This window comes from Morone saxatilis, unplaced genomic scaffold (genome assembly GCF_004916995.1).
Source record: "Morone saxatilis isolate NCDOM2014 unplaced genomic scaffold, NCSU_SB_2.0 Contig17, whole genome shotgun sequence".
NCBI lineage: Eukaryota > Metazoa > Chordata > Actinopteri > Moronidae > Morone > Morone saxatilis.
The window spans coordinates 5,157,817-5,172,223 of NW_023339729.1; the positions used below are offsets into that span (position 1 = coordinate 5,157,817).

The following is a 14,407-nucleotide window of genomic DNA, read 5'->3' on the forward strand; positions in this document are numbered from 1 at the left end:
CAGGTGTCTAAGAGTCAGTTACCTCAGGCCACAGATGTCAATCCTCGACACGTCCACTTCAGCCCTGGCTCAAGCTTTGCCAGTTAATAATTACATAATTGGAATAATATCCCATTTAATATTATATTCTTTACTATCTGAAGCAAGTAACAGGCCTTTTGTGATTGGACCAGTTGGGAAAATAGATATGTAAATCATCAATTTCTTTTCCCCATTTAGGTGACAGGTCCCTTCAGCGTGCAAGGAACCCTGGGAAGCAGGAACCTTCCCCTTCCGTATTGGGATGAAACTCTTGAAAAATATCATATCTACATCACAGGAACATCCATTACTTTCACACTGACCAAACCCTGCAGGTAACACCCCCATTCCCACTGCAATGTTTGCCACCGTTTCAGATGATGTAATGTTTGAGACTTCTCTTGCTGACAAGGGCACCAGCGTTACACTTTTATGAATGAATTATGAATAATTGTCATTGAAGATAAATTGATACCAAATTCCAGGTGTGACCCAGAGCCACAGTGAAGCACCGGTAAACTGGGGACCATACAGACAGTGGGCAACCTGAGGAGAATTCGTCTCAACGCTGACAAGCAGACAGGAACCTGGCAGATAAACATAAAGTCCAACCAACCATACACACTTAAAGTCACAGGTCAGAAATTGTTGAAATTGTGTCTTCTTGTGTATACCAGTACATTTATAATATTCACAGATTTAATCAAAAGTTGCTTCTTGTCGAGCGAGAATAGAAAACAGGAAAGGAAAGAACTACTCAGTAATCTATCCAGTAAATATAATGCTAACAACTAGGCAGCTTTGCTTAGCATAAAGACTGGTGGGCTGATTTTCTTACCATTAGAGAGAACAAGGCTAGCTGCCCCCGCCACCCGCTTTCCGGTCTTTTGTGCTATTGCTAAGCTAAGCTGCTAAAATTGTTTCATATTACTGCAAACACATGGGAGAGTGGCATTGATCTTCTGTAACTTTAGGCAAGAAAGCAAATTAATTTCCAAAATGATTTATTCTGAGCCAGTACTCACACTGACCCCTGTTAAGTTTGTAACTGCTTTTTAATCACTATCATATTTCATGTTTATGTTTGGTTTCATGCAAACCATGTCAATTAAGTCTGCATCTATTGTCAAAATAATTTGACACAAATTATTACACAGCTGTTGAACAAAACGTAATTCTGTCAGGAGAGCCTCATGAAAGTTCATAAAGTTCTTTCTTGGTGTGTATCTGTATTTACTCTAAGTCTGTGGCTGTGTTCCAGGCCAAGAGTATCATTACCTTTATCTACAACTTTGTGAAAGCTTCGGAGGACCTCACCCAGGTTATGCAATACTCAGTGGGCGTCCACAACAAGGTACAGTACATGCAACAAAGCAATCTTAGAAATCTGTTTTTACTATGTTAGCACCTCGTAAATGTGAAATCATCATTCATCAATGTGAAAGTCCTATTACGTCAACCTTCTATAGGACCTCTGGGATATTTGCTATCAGGATTTATATATTATAATATAATTACAATATTTCTAAGCCATCCAAATGATTGTATTGCGAGTTATCGTGTGAGGCGTTGCCATTAAAAAAAGTTACTAGTCACAGTGTAGGTTAGAAAATAATTAAGTCACCAAAGCTAAGTGCTTCTGCAAATGTTGGAGGAAACCAAGAAAAGGTAGAACAAAGACTTTCCTCCATGAAAATGAATTTTCTTCCTATTCGTCCCCCTACTTTGCTTTCTTTGTCCTCTCTTCTTGGAAACCAGCCAGCCAGCCACCCTGATGCTCCAGTAATGGGTAGGAAAGGTCCGTCCTCGCTGGCTATTGGAGAGCATTGGTCTGGTAACTGTATCTGGTCCTGAGACTAATAGCAATAGCACAACAAGTGACATGGGCCAACGGAGACATCTTGGTGACTGTTGATGAAGTCCCTGGGGGAGAGTTTGTGGTCATTCTGAGAGGAACTGACAAACGTGTCAACAACAGAATTTCAGAGGCAGTCTACCACTCAGATGTCCGTCTCCAAAGTGAATATTCAGGTCAGTCTCTCTACTTCCTCTTCACATCCTCTGTACCCATTCAGTTTTGTTTGATTTAAAGTAAGATCAGAGAATGTTGACACTTTTGCAGAGTGCTTTGAACTTTCTAGCAGTGCAAGAACAATATTACTGTTCGTCACTTGTTTCGTTCCTTTCTTCTCTTCCATTTCCCTCTAGGCTGTGGTGGACAGCAGTGTGGAGCCAGGGAAAGCCTTCCAGCTTCCCTTCAGTGTCATGACCCAAGGCTCTGGTGGTAAATACTCCATTGGCGCCAGAAATGACAGAAACTTCCTCATGTCCTTCCCAAACAGGTGAGGAGAAACACCTAAAACATTTCTTTTATTAAATATCCTTTAGTGGTCCAGTACATGAAGAGCAACATCCCTGCAAGCCTGGACCCTGACCAGTTTGCACAACCCACAAATCCACTTCCACTACCCTCCACTTAGCCTTAACACACCTTGGGAAAAACACAGAACAACTGGTGCACAGAAAACACCATACAATCATGAAGCTGATTGTTGATTTTAGGAAAAAGGAGGCAAAGACACACACCACTGTTTACATCAGTGGAACTGTGCTGACCAGAGAACCATCATGGTCATCTCACATCTCACCCTGGTTAAGAAAGCACAGAAGTGGATGTAATGTGTTTCCCAGTCCTTGTTAACTTTTAGGGGATTCATCCAACATTCACACCCACTTTTCTCTCACACCTTGATTGGCCAGTTGTGGGGAGGTGTGAAAGTTAGCTCGGTTTGAACTTTGAGCTTTATTTTTCGTTTGTTACACAACCACTTTTGTCTCTTTTCATGTGGACAACATAATGAATACTGTCTGGAAATGTTATTTCCACAATTAAACTATTTAACATCTCCCCTGGAAATTATCTGCAAACATTGATGGGTGGAAAATGAACAGAGAAAAACTCAGTTTTATAATTTTCCAACAAACAAAGGAATGAAATCCAATTGGTTCTCTGCCCAAAGTTCGGCCAATTGCCAGAAGCCATGTAGAAAACATGATCTGTTTATACGCTGACGTAATCTGAACTAATGTACAATATCAAATGTGGAGCTTCCTTGCCAAGGAGCTCACAGAACATCAGGTTATACTTAACATGTTTTTCAGTCTTCAACAACAACCTCAGATCAGACAGCACCGCATAATAGTTAATACATGATAAAAGTAATGCTTTCTGCTAACATGGTTCATAATTCCTGCTTAGCATCAGCATGTTAGCACTGTCACTTTGAGCATGCTGACATTAGCATTTCACTCAAGGCATTGCTGTGCCCTGTACTCGTAATATTTCAATCAAAAGGAAATGCATGGATTCTTCACAATAACAGTTCTTATAATCACAAAATGTATTTTTCTCTCTTCTCTTGACAGCCTCACCTTGACAGCTGGACAATATGCTAATGCTACTTTAACCATTACGCCACCTGCCAACACGCCATCAGGCACTGATGTCACTCTGACGATAGAAGCCAAGTCGTCCAGTGGTGCTGACTCCAATTACATCGTTTTGAGATTTTCGGTTGTTACCAAGGTAACAAGACACATCCTGGATTACAGTTGGAAAGAGTGAACTAAATAAGTACAGAAAACATAAAAATAGCATAGCTGTAACACAGCCACAAATGTAGCTATTACAGATCAAATTTAAATATAGATGTAAACGACCCCGTTACTGCTGTGATTCATGAATACATGTCACCCTTTTTTTTTCCTGTTCTCTGTCCAGATTACAGATTTTGTTCAGCCTTTGTGTGAAGTGGTTAGTGTGCTGGCTAATGATTGCCCTCAAGATGTGTCTCAGTGTGGACCTTTCCGATGGGAGCTCTCGGCCAACCTTACTGATGGAAACGGCACTGGAATAGAGACTATTTCCCTGCGTCAGGGCAATGGAACCCTCTTACACAGCTCCTTGAGTAATCCTGTTGTTCGGGCAAACTACACATCCTCCTGCTGCTCGCAGATTGTTGAGTTTATAGCTGTAGATAAAGTTGGCAATGTGGGCAAGTGCTATCATTCCATTGTACGTTCTGCTGGCCCTCCTGCTTTAACCCTGTCGCTGCCACTGTGGTTGTGCCTGCTGGTATCTGCCTTTGTAGCAAGGGGTTGAAGGCCTTAGGCTAGGTTTCTTAGATATCCTGCTTAAATAAAATGTGAGCAGTGATGTGTACAAAGTTGCTAGAAATGAAATATTTCTGATTAAAAAAAAAAAAACAGTCAGCATGCATGGTTGGATATTTAATCTAATAACAGCTGTATGAAAAGTCTAAGTTGCGGTTTTAATTAAAGATTTCAAGCATTGGAATAAATGCTTGTAGCCTACTTGTGTCATATCCTGAAAAACAAACCAACAAATTCATGTTTTCTGACCAAAAAGTGTAAAGTAGAGGGTTCGTTTGACAACTTTACATTTATTACCTGTTTTCTCAAATGACAGGACCAAAAAAAATATACATCTTGATTTGACAGCAATCAAATCAATGTAAATTCAGAATATGTACAATTTCTTATAGGAGGTTTAGAATTGTAAAAGATGTCATCAAACACTTGTTCAAATGTACTTAGAACTTGGAAATGGAAAACACACTTCACGTCTTTCAGCAGAAAATGAGGATTTACCAAAGCAATGACAAAATTTAAACTGTGGTTTGTGATACAGTACAATGTGAGACACAATGATAATAATAAAAGGTTGACCTTCAGAGTTTTAACAATGCAGACATGAACAGTTGTGGAACGGCGTGTTAAATAAAGCAAATATGTGTCTGCTAAAACTGAAATTATATCAACTCTCGTAAAAAGAGTTGCACTTATAATGAGCTACATGATGACTGTAAGGTTACATTCATCTGCTTTTTCGGGGATTAGAAACAGACGGCAGAAGTATTCCAATGGTCAAAATCTTACAAGTTGAAAATCTGTTTCATGTCCAGTGTGAATGCACCGTTATAATCCTTGTTTGAGGAGATAAATAATTGCACAAGCAGTATCATTAACCCTTATTGCCATTTTTGTAACAGCAGTGAAAAGCAATGAAATATAAATAATGTTCCAAAACCACACTGTAACAGCTGTCAACATGTTTGCTTTTAAATTATGTCTTGTGAAAGCAGTGACAATAATATAGATTTTTCAAATGATGTCACAACACCAAGGGATTTTAACATATCTGCTGATATTCTAAAATTGTGCGGTATTTGTGACAAATCGTTAAAAACGTTACAGTTCTACGATGCAGATGCTTACACTTAAGTCAAACAGAGGTTTCATGCACATCATAAAGGCTACTTGAGGTTGGTGTCAGAATATCCTTAGCACAACATCTTGTGGCTCTGTAATATAACTTGTTTGAATAAACAAACAGTAGGTTTTAATTGCAAGAAACACCTTGTATTAAGAATGTAAAGAGGAAAATGCTCATTTCCAATATGTATCATCACTCTCATAGCTGTGCGTTAAATTCGAAACTGACTACTGGAGATGACTAGTTTAGCTTAGCAAAAAGACTGGGAGCACAGCAAAACAGCTAGCCTGACTCTAGTCAAGGCTCAAAGATAGTTACAAGAAACTCTAAAAGGTCTTCAACTGACCAGTATGTAGAATTCAGTGGCATCTAGTGGTGAAGTTAGAGATTGCAACAATTTGAATACAGCTCGGCCTTCCAAGCGTGTAGGAGAAACTACAGCGGCCGCAAAACTAGCAAGGTCCATTCTGTGCTACAGTAGAAACATGGCAGGTTAACATGATGACTCCGTAGAAGAGGACCAACTCCCTCTGCAGATAAAAACAACACACAACCATTCTTATATTTAGCTGATTATACACTAATGAAAACAAACCTATGAATATTATATTCCAAATATGCCAATTAAGACTAGGTACTGAAGTCAGTACCGTTCCATTACCATTTCATGTTAAATCAATCAGTGCTGCCTTTCGGTACCTTAGAATCTGGGAAAGTTGGAGAGTAAGTTGGAGTATAGAAAGAAAGAGTAATGTTGCGTCGCCCCTGCAGCTTGTTCAATTCACAGTGAGTCAGGGCATGCATACTTGATAATACAAACAACAAGGCTTGCTACAGCAGCACATCCAAGCTGTGACTAGTGTAATGTGTGTGATAGCCTGAAGTCCAGGTCCCCTGACGCAGCTATCATTAGCATGCCTGCAGCCAGCGCCGCAGGTAAACCCTCCATAAATGGCGTCAGGCATTGACAACTTCATTGACATCTTCTAGATAGCTGGACAAGCTGTTGGAGATAACTGGGCTTTGGTTGATATTAGCTTAGCATTATTAGCCACAGGATTGTTTTTTGGATTTTTTTACAACTTAAATTACATTTGAGAAAGAAGAAAGAGTAAAGTACCAAAAAAGTACAGAATTCCAGGTTCAAATGTGAATGGTACCCAACCCTAATGTCAATATATCCTCCTAAATGTTACATACTAAACCTTTATAATTATCACATAGTATCTAATTGGTTTATTTTCTTATGGTTTTAATCCAAACTTTAGTTTCATCTTTTAATCTTTACAATAAGATAATTGCCTCTTTGCTCCAGCTCCATACGTAACACACAGACATGACATTGATATTTATTTGTATTAGCTACAATTACAGCTAGGCAGTACAATTGATTAATTCGAATGTGTGTTTTCAAACAAAGCAAAAACAGGCTGAATCGTAAAATCGAGATATTAAGTATCAATATTAGAATGAGGGGATATATAGCTGCTAAGGCTGTAAAACAAGCCCCATTACACTCAAGTCTCATCTACACAGAATATGTAGAATAATTTCCCCATAGTATCCCATATGAGAGGAGGCCCCAGTAGGAATGTAAAGATATATTGAGAGACAGATAAATTGTGACACAAATATGTAAAGATTCAGATCAGTGAGATAAACAATGAATTGTGATACCCTTTTGAAAACAGCAGAGGGCACTATCAACTTTTGACTTTGTTATACGTACTATGTCCCCTGTGTCAGTAGCTGTATCAAATTTACATTATTTTGCAGTTTGCTCCTTACCTAAAAATTAAAACATTCTATAATTATAATAAAGGAAAATATTATATAAATTATATTTTGCCTGAGGAATGTGTTTCAGTAATGAGTTGTCTTCAATCTAATTTTGTTAAAAAAAATGGGGACTTCATATCACAAATGTATCAAGGATTGATGATTAATTGTGATCCTTACATCTAGGCCCCAGTGATAGCATTACAAATACAGTGGTGTTTCAAGTAAACTAAGCTATGGGGTCTTTTGTTCGATTAAACCATAGTCCGATTGTTTGAAAATTAAAAAATAAAAAACAGATTAGGCACAGCTCTATCTACATTGTTGAACTAATAATTCAAGCCTTAATAAAAATACAATGAAAAGAAATCAGTCTCTGTTCAACACAACATAAAAGAGATTGCAATTCTCAATTTGCATTTGCTTTACAGACAGTGCATCAAAGAAAAACCACCCTTACGCACAAAATATCGCCCCCCCAAGACTTTAGATCTCTTTAGATCTCTCATTATAGAAAAACATTACTGTTCCCTTTAGAATAGTTTGGCGCCTTGGATGTCCATCTCTCATTGGATTTTATGTACATTTTTCACATGCTTTTTAAGGTGACCTGACTGTGTGAAGTGCTTGGGGCAGTGTGGGCAAGAATGTGGTTTCTCCCCCGTGTGGATATACTTGTGCCTTTTCAGGTTATTAAAGTCTAAAAATCCCTTTCCGCAGTATGGACACCAGTGTCTCTTCTCCCCATTATGCCATCTTAAATGCACATTTAGCTCTACCCTCCTTGCAAATTTTTTTTCACAAAGGTTGCAATGGAATGGTTTCTCTCCAGTGTGCATTCGTATGTGAGCTTCCACATCTAGTTTTGTGAAGAATCCCTTGTTGCAGATCTGACAGACAAAAGGTTTAATCCTGCGGTGCACCATCTGGAGGTGTTTGGTAAGGCCAAATCGGTAAACAAAGCCCTTCCCGCACTGCTGGCAGACATGGATCCTACCATTGCGGTGCACCCGGCCATGCCGTTTAAGACCTTTGGAATCTGGGAAGCGCTTCCCGCAGAGCGTGCACGAGAAAGGTCGCCGACCTTTGTGGAGACTAACATGGCTTTCCAGAGCAGCACTGCTGCTAAGGACGCGACCACACTCCCCACACTGGTTCTTGAGCAGACGCCTACCGATGACTGATAAAGGCTGTAATGGGGATACAACAGGTGGTGCTTTGACAGGTATGGGGTGAAGAGAAACACTGGGGGGGTAAACTACTGTATGACCCTGGGATCTTGTCTCTTTCTTTTCAGGTAAGTGCACTGACTTCTTTCCCCCTCCTGGGGGTGTTTTAGTGGCTGGCATTATAGGTGGAGTCCACACCGCTTTAGTCGTAAATTTTTTTCCAGCCTCACAGCTAGCAAGGTTCTCCGCTAACTGGCTTGTTTTAGCTCCATTATGTAAATGTAACTTCTGAGCATTCACCACATTTAAAGTATTTCTAGGACTGGTAAAATCTTGAAGTAATCTGGGTTTTTTAACAGAAGTGGATTCCCGAGTCTTTCTAGGACTGACATCATCTTTAGATAATGTAGGCCACCTTACACTTGGGGAATCTGTTTCACTCTTTGTGTTTTTCATACTAGCACCATCTGTAGTTATGCTACACCTCCTAGGACTGAAGGAACTGGACTCCCTTTTTATCTGTTTAGTGCTAGAACCATCTTTAGTGAAGGTACACCTCCTACGGCAGACAGAAGTTGATTCATTGGTAGACATTTTAGGGCTAGTGCCATTTTTAGTGGTCCTAGGACTAACAGATGTAGATTTAGTCTTTTGAGGGCTAGCCCCATCTTTACTTGAACTAGTCTTCTTAGTTGTCAGAGGGATGGTTTTAGTATTGTTAGGACTACTACCAATTTTTGGGCTTGGACCATCTTTAGTTGAACATGTCCTCTTAGGACGCACTGAAGTGTTTGTGGTCTTTTTAGGGGTAGCCTTTTGTTTAGTTAAACTAGATCTCCTAGGACTCACAGGAGTGGATTTCATATTTTTGGAACTTACACCATGTCTACCTGAACTAGACCTAGTGGATTCACTAATAGGCTGAGACCTCTGAGAACCGACAGATGATTCACTAACAGGGCTCTTCGGTTTACCACCATCTTTATATAGTCCAGATTTACTTTGACTAATGGGAGTAGGGTCATTAGTTATCCGTTTTAGAGATGTAACATCTTCAACTGCTCCTGGGTTTTTTGGACTGGCAATAGGTTTAATAGTTGTGTTTTTATCATTTGAATAGTCATTTTCTAATCTAGGTTTCTTAGGGCTTACAGTGCAGGTTTCTGTTACTGTGTGTGCTTCTGGATTTGTTTCAGTTCTTCTAGATTGAAAATGGGTTTTGATGTGACTTCGGAGTTGGGCCATAAGGGAGTTTTTCTGTAATTTTTTCTTGTCACTGGTGTTGGTCTCTGCACAAGAAGCGCTGTCATCTACAGAGTCATTAGAGGAGGCCTAAAACAAAAACGAAAGAAGAAAAATAAACTGAAAAATACATGCAGATCAATCACAAAAAATAATCTCAACTATGAAAAAAAAGTCATGTGCGCATGATGACCATAAATACAATTTACAAAGCATAACTACCTAGATGATCTACAAATGTGATTTTGAAATTCCAGAATCAATTCAATATAACTTAAAACGGTGGTAAACCTAGCTTCTGGGGTGTGCACTCCTATCACAAAAGGGAGGAAAAAAAACGCCATTGACTGTTGATTATTCTTCCGTCAAGTACTCACTTCAGACTGCCAGAAAAAATTAATAACCAGTGCAAATATTATTTTATACCCACAGTAATCACATTGCTAAACAGACTGAGAAGTGTTTACTACATAATTACCTTTGTTGAGTCTTGTTCCACAGGTGACACTGCCAGCTGTGCCAGGAACTGGGCTTTAGTCATCTGTGAATGAGGGTCAGCTGTATCCTTGGATATGAGGGAGGTTAGATGTATAAGGGCAGCTGATTTTTTCTCTTCTATAGGTTGGTCATTTGATACCCCACAATCTTGCACAGCAATTCTGATCATTTCCTCATCCAGATCAGAAGTAGGTTCAACAGCTGTGCCAGATACAGCTGAAGGCTCCATTGTGGTGATGGTAAACGTTGATTTCTCAAAGACTGGCTGTGACATCTTGAATGGTGTAGATGGCTGCACATGTCCGCTGTAAGGTGACTGTTCCTGAGTGGTGCAGTTTTCAAAGGATAATGATGCCTTCTTTTGAATACTATTTGGCTCTTCTGACATCTGAGAGGTATGAACAGGTACAGCATCAGAAGTTTCTTTTAAACTTGGGCAAATGTCTGTGGATAACGCAAGTGTCTGTGATGTCTGTGATGATATGCCAACAGATGACAATTCCTCTTTTGTGGAAGCTTCTTTCAAAATGAACTGAGGGTCAGAATATCCATTTGTTTCCAGTCTTGAAACCAAGACTGATTCTTTGGTCGACACTGTAAATGGGAGCCTAGTTAATCGGACAACAGCAGAGAGTTTGTGCTCAGAAGTTGGTGGTACTGCTGGGGACATGGAAGTTGGCAGCAGCTCATCTGACATATTTAAACTGGAACAGGTTACTGTATGAGGATTTATTATTTCAGAAATATCCGATGTATTATGCCTCTTTTGAGACGATATTGTGGCCACTGCATCTAAAACAGTTTGTGTATTGACAGAAACTTTTAACTCCTGTGACAAAGACACCGTGCCAAGAGCAGCTGATTTGGTTGACTCCTGATTTGGTGTCAGAACAATGGTCTGTGACTGAGGTTTCCTTGATGCTACTGCTGTCGACTGTGAAGTGTCAACAGGAAGTGATTTGCTGGAGGTAACATGTATTGTTTTCTGAGGAACAGAGGAAAGGGAAGGTGTTCCAAGAGGTAAGCTTGCAGTTGTAGAGCCTGGAAGACTACTATTATTTTGTGTAGCAACAACTGGCTGGGTTGAAGACTGTTCTGCAATTTTAAAAGACTTTAATGAGGATACTGATCTTGGTACAACAATTATTTTATGAGGTACTGCATTACTCCGTTTAGTTGGTGCTGCTGATGTTGTCAGAGAATGGGTGTGGGGCGGCTGAAGGGACTGCACACTTGTTTGAGTTGCTGCAGTTGATGAGGGCACTGAAGATGTACTAGTATTGGATAGACAGAGCGTAAGGGCCTGAGCTTCGATGGTTGGATTGGCATCTTTAGTCTGAGACGGGTCAACATGTTTCTCTCTTGATTGTGTTTTTGCGGACAGCTCTGTTATGGGTAGCTTGCCTATACCATCATGAGTTTCAGCAGGGAGCGGCAGTGCCTGTGGTTTGACTGGGACCTCTCCCATGTGGGGAGCACACTCAGTTCGGAGTGGTGCTGTCATTTTTTGTGGAGAGGAGAATTTATTTTCTTCTATCGACTGGTTCATGGCTTCAACAAATAGCATTGCATCCTGAAGAGTTACAGAGGTGTGGTGTTCTCTGGGCTCAACTGATGCTTGTGTTGACTTAGCTGGTGTATTAACTGCAGATGGAGCTTGAATTGCCCCCTCTTCCATATTCATGGAACATTGCTGAGATTCAGATGCTACTGAAAGAGCCAGAGAACCAACCTTACTGCTCCTCACATCTTCTAAAGTAGATTTTGCTCTCTCCTGGATTGATGGGGTGATAGTGGATGAAGACTCCTTAGGCTGAACTATACATGTTTGTGGAGACTCGGATAAAGGGATATTAACTGTATCAACTGCAGAAGATACCTCAACCTCTTCCACTCTTACTGCAGGGGACTTTTTCACTTCTTGGTCTGTTGTAATATCAGAAGATGGTGACTGAAGCATTTCTTTAACTAGTTGATATTTTTCTGTCTTCGGTGGACGTCCTCTTCTACGTCGTACTGACATACTGAAGACAGGTTTGGAACAAGGCTCAACTTCTGACACGCCCTTTTTCAATTCATCACATTCTTCTCCTTCGTTGACTGATGTGGGTTGTGCCAACTGGTCCTGTGTATCTTGTACATCTGCATATTGTTTTAGAGAAATATCAGTTTGTTTATTTACTGATGTTTCACCCTCTTTTTGACATTGTTTGGGGACCAATAATGGTGGTTCAACCTCTGATTGATACTGAGCAACCAACAGCTGGTGTTTTTCAGATGTTCTGAGTTCTCCCTGTGTACCAATTTCTGATATCTTCTGACCGACTTCTTCTTCTAGGTCATCTTTTATTGCAGCGAGTGAGATGACAAATGTATGCCCTAGTTCAGATGACTGGTTCTGGCCTCCTTGTAAACCACTACACATTCCCAAAATTGGTAGTTCCAGGGCCATGCGGGTCTCTTCAAGTCTTTGAGGCACGGCTATCTCTCGAGTTGAACAGACCTTGTCAATGAAAGGGCCTTCATTTTCAGTTCCACGAGGAGAGGCCCATGGTGAATCTAAGTGATAGAGACATCATAGAGAAACATAAGAAGAAAAAAAGGGGATACTTGTGAGATGTTAACCTAGCAAAATGTTGTAGGCTTTGTTAAATATTACAAATGATCAAACTTTAGTCCGTTTCCTCACCTGCTTTATCACTTATGACATGCCCACAGACCACAGTGGACTCAACTTCCTCTTGCTTCAAGACAGACTGCAGAGGAGAATCATCATAAGAGTTATGCAGAGGCATCACAAAACTTTACATTTTGAGAAGACATGAATGGGAAAAGAAATTTGTTTGTTGCCAACATGCACACACCTCCTGCTTGACAAGTATAAATGTCATTTGAGAATTCCTTTCTCCATGGGTCTCATAGTTGTGGTCCTGCAAAGCGTACTCCATCTCCTCATAACCACATTGTTGCGCTCGGTTTTGTAATGATGATTCCCTCAGTGGTGGACATTGCTCAACCAGCATCATGCGGAGAGGAACAAGATCTGTTAACAAAAACAAACAGAATTTAAGAAAAAGGGGGGTATTAATGGCGAGCCGCCATTGTTTTCTGCTCCGGACGAGTCTTGCTCAGCCAATGAGAGCAGCTCAACTCGCAGTACATCACCTCCTTTGGCTCAATTTTTTCAACAGAAAAAAATGTAAGGGTGACAGATTAACACTGAGTGCAATCTACTGTGATATTAAGTCATTCACATGAAGACCACCTGTAGTAGACCACAATGTTCAACTCGCGGCCAGTGTTCATTTTAATTAGCTATTGTCTAGTAGTCTTGTCTTTGATTGCATTGGTAGGCTTTATTGCAGCATAGCATCACAAAATGCTGCAGGAGATTGGCATCTGAGGTTTCTTTAGGAAGCCCAGTAATTGTAATGTGGTTGATAAGGAAGGAGGGGAAAAAGAGGGATTGATGTAGTGGAGGATGAAAGTCAAGGAAGTAATACTGATCAAATGAAACATGCTCGAACACCCTTTCTGCATGCGTGATCATCAGTTGCACCAAAATGTTCTTTTCTGATACACTCATCTCAGTTTCTTTAAGCACTGATAAAAGAACCAATCTGAGAAACACTCAAGCTTTAAATTATTTGCACAAGCGCTGCCCCCAATAGTTGACTTAATGGTTAACTGCTGAGAAGAGTCTTTGTAACTGGGAAAATTGCATTTTCACACGTTTTCACAGAAAAACACTGAAACACAGGAGAGGCATAAAACAAAAAGGAAGAGGAATAGGTTTGTAGCAATTTAATTTGTAAATAACTGTTATGTATGTAATGTTATAGATTACCATTATTATTTGTTTTTGTGACGTTGGAAGTTATTTATTCATTCTCATTGTCTCCTCGCTGGTTGCTCTGACACATTCAGATTTATTATCGCTTTTTCTGCCATTCAATAGGCAGCTGTTAAAATCTATTTTTTAAAATAACTTAATACCATAAACCTGCTACGACTAGTTGACTGTTTTATTTAAAGACTACTAGTGGACTAGGAAAGTCTTTAGTCGGGGACAGCCCTAATTTGCATCATTTTCACTTGCATCAGTGCTCACACTGTCAAGCCCAGACACCATACGGTTGGCTAGCTCCCTCTCTTCATTCTTAAAAAAGGACATTTACATGAAAGGTACTGTTATAGACCTATGTAAAGAGCATTGATGTATTTTGTGGGCTGAGCTTTACTGGTGGCAGAAAGAAACAGTTCTGCAGTAAATAGCTGTGTCAAGTGCAGTGTACACCATCATAGGCATCTGCCAAAACAGTGACATGACACAATACTGAATGATGTAAAACAGTGGTGCCCATTACGTCGATCGCGATCTACCGGTCGGAAACGTAGTGTG

The 14,407-nt window shown here is 40.1% G+C and overlaps 2 protein-coding genes across 2 annotated transcripts in view; one reads left to right on the forward strand and one right to left on the reverse strand.

Moving 5' to 3' along the window:
• The window catches only part of LOC118326538, an 8,486-nt gene extending 4,209 nt beyond the window's left edge, over positions 1-4,277 (forward strand). The window contains 9 exon segments of the mRNA XM_035659552.1: positions 220-356; positions 528-658; positions 1,179-1,192; positions 1,283-1,375; positions 1,863-2,000; positions 2,002-2,052; positions 2,230-2,363; positions 3,448-3,607; positions 3,803-4,277. Of these exon segments, the coding sequence (XP_035515445.1) occupies positions 220-356; positions 528-658; positions 1,179-1,192; positions 1,283-1,375; positions 1,863-2,000; positions 2,002-2,052; positions 2,230-2,363; positions 3,448-3,607; positions 3,803-4,183 (1,239 nt within the window). The 3' untranslated portion in view covers positions 4,184-4,277.
• Positions 4,278-7,580: 3,303 nt separating this feature from the next.
• LOC118326852 overlaps positions 7,581-14,407 on the reverse strand; it is a 9,704-nt gene continuing 2,877 nt past the window's right edge. The window contains exons 2-5 of the mRNA XM_035659982.1: positions 12,870-13,048; positions 12,695-12,761; positions 9,986-12,564; positions 7,581-9,597 (exon numbers count right to left, since the gene is read on the reverse strand). Coding sequence (XP_035515875.1) covers positions 7,663-9,597; positions 9,986-12,564; positions 12,695-12,761; positions 12,870-13,048 — 4,760 coding nt within the window. The 3' untranslated portion in view covers positions 7,581-7,662. The remainder of the gene's footprint in view (positions 9,598-9,985; positions 12,565-12,694; positions 12,762-12,869; positions 13,049-14,407) is intronic.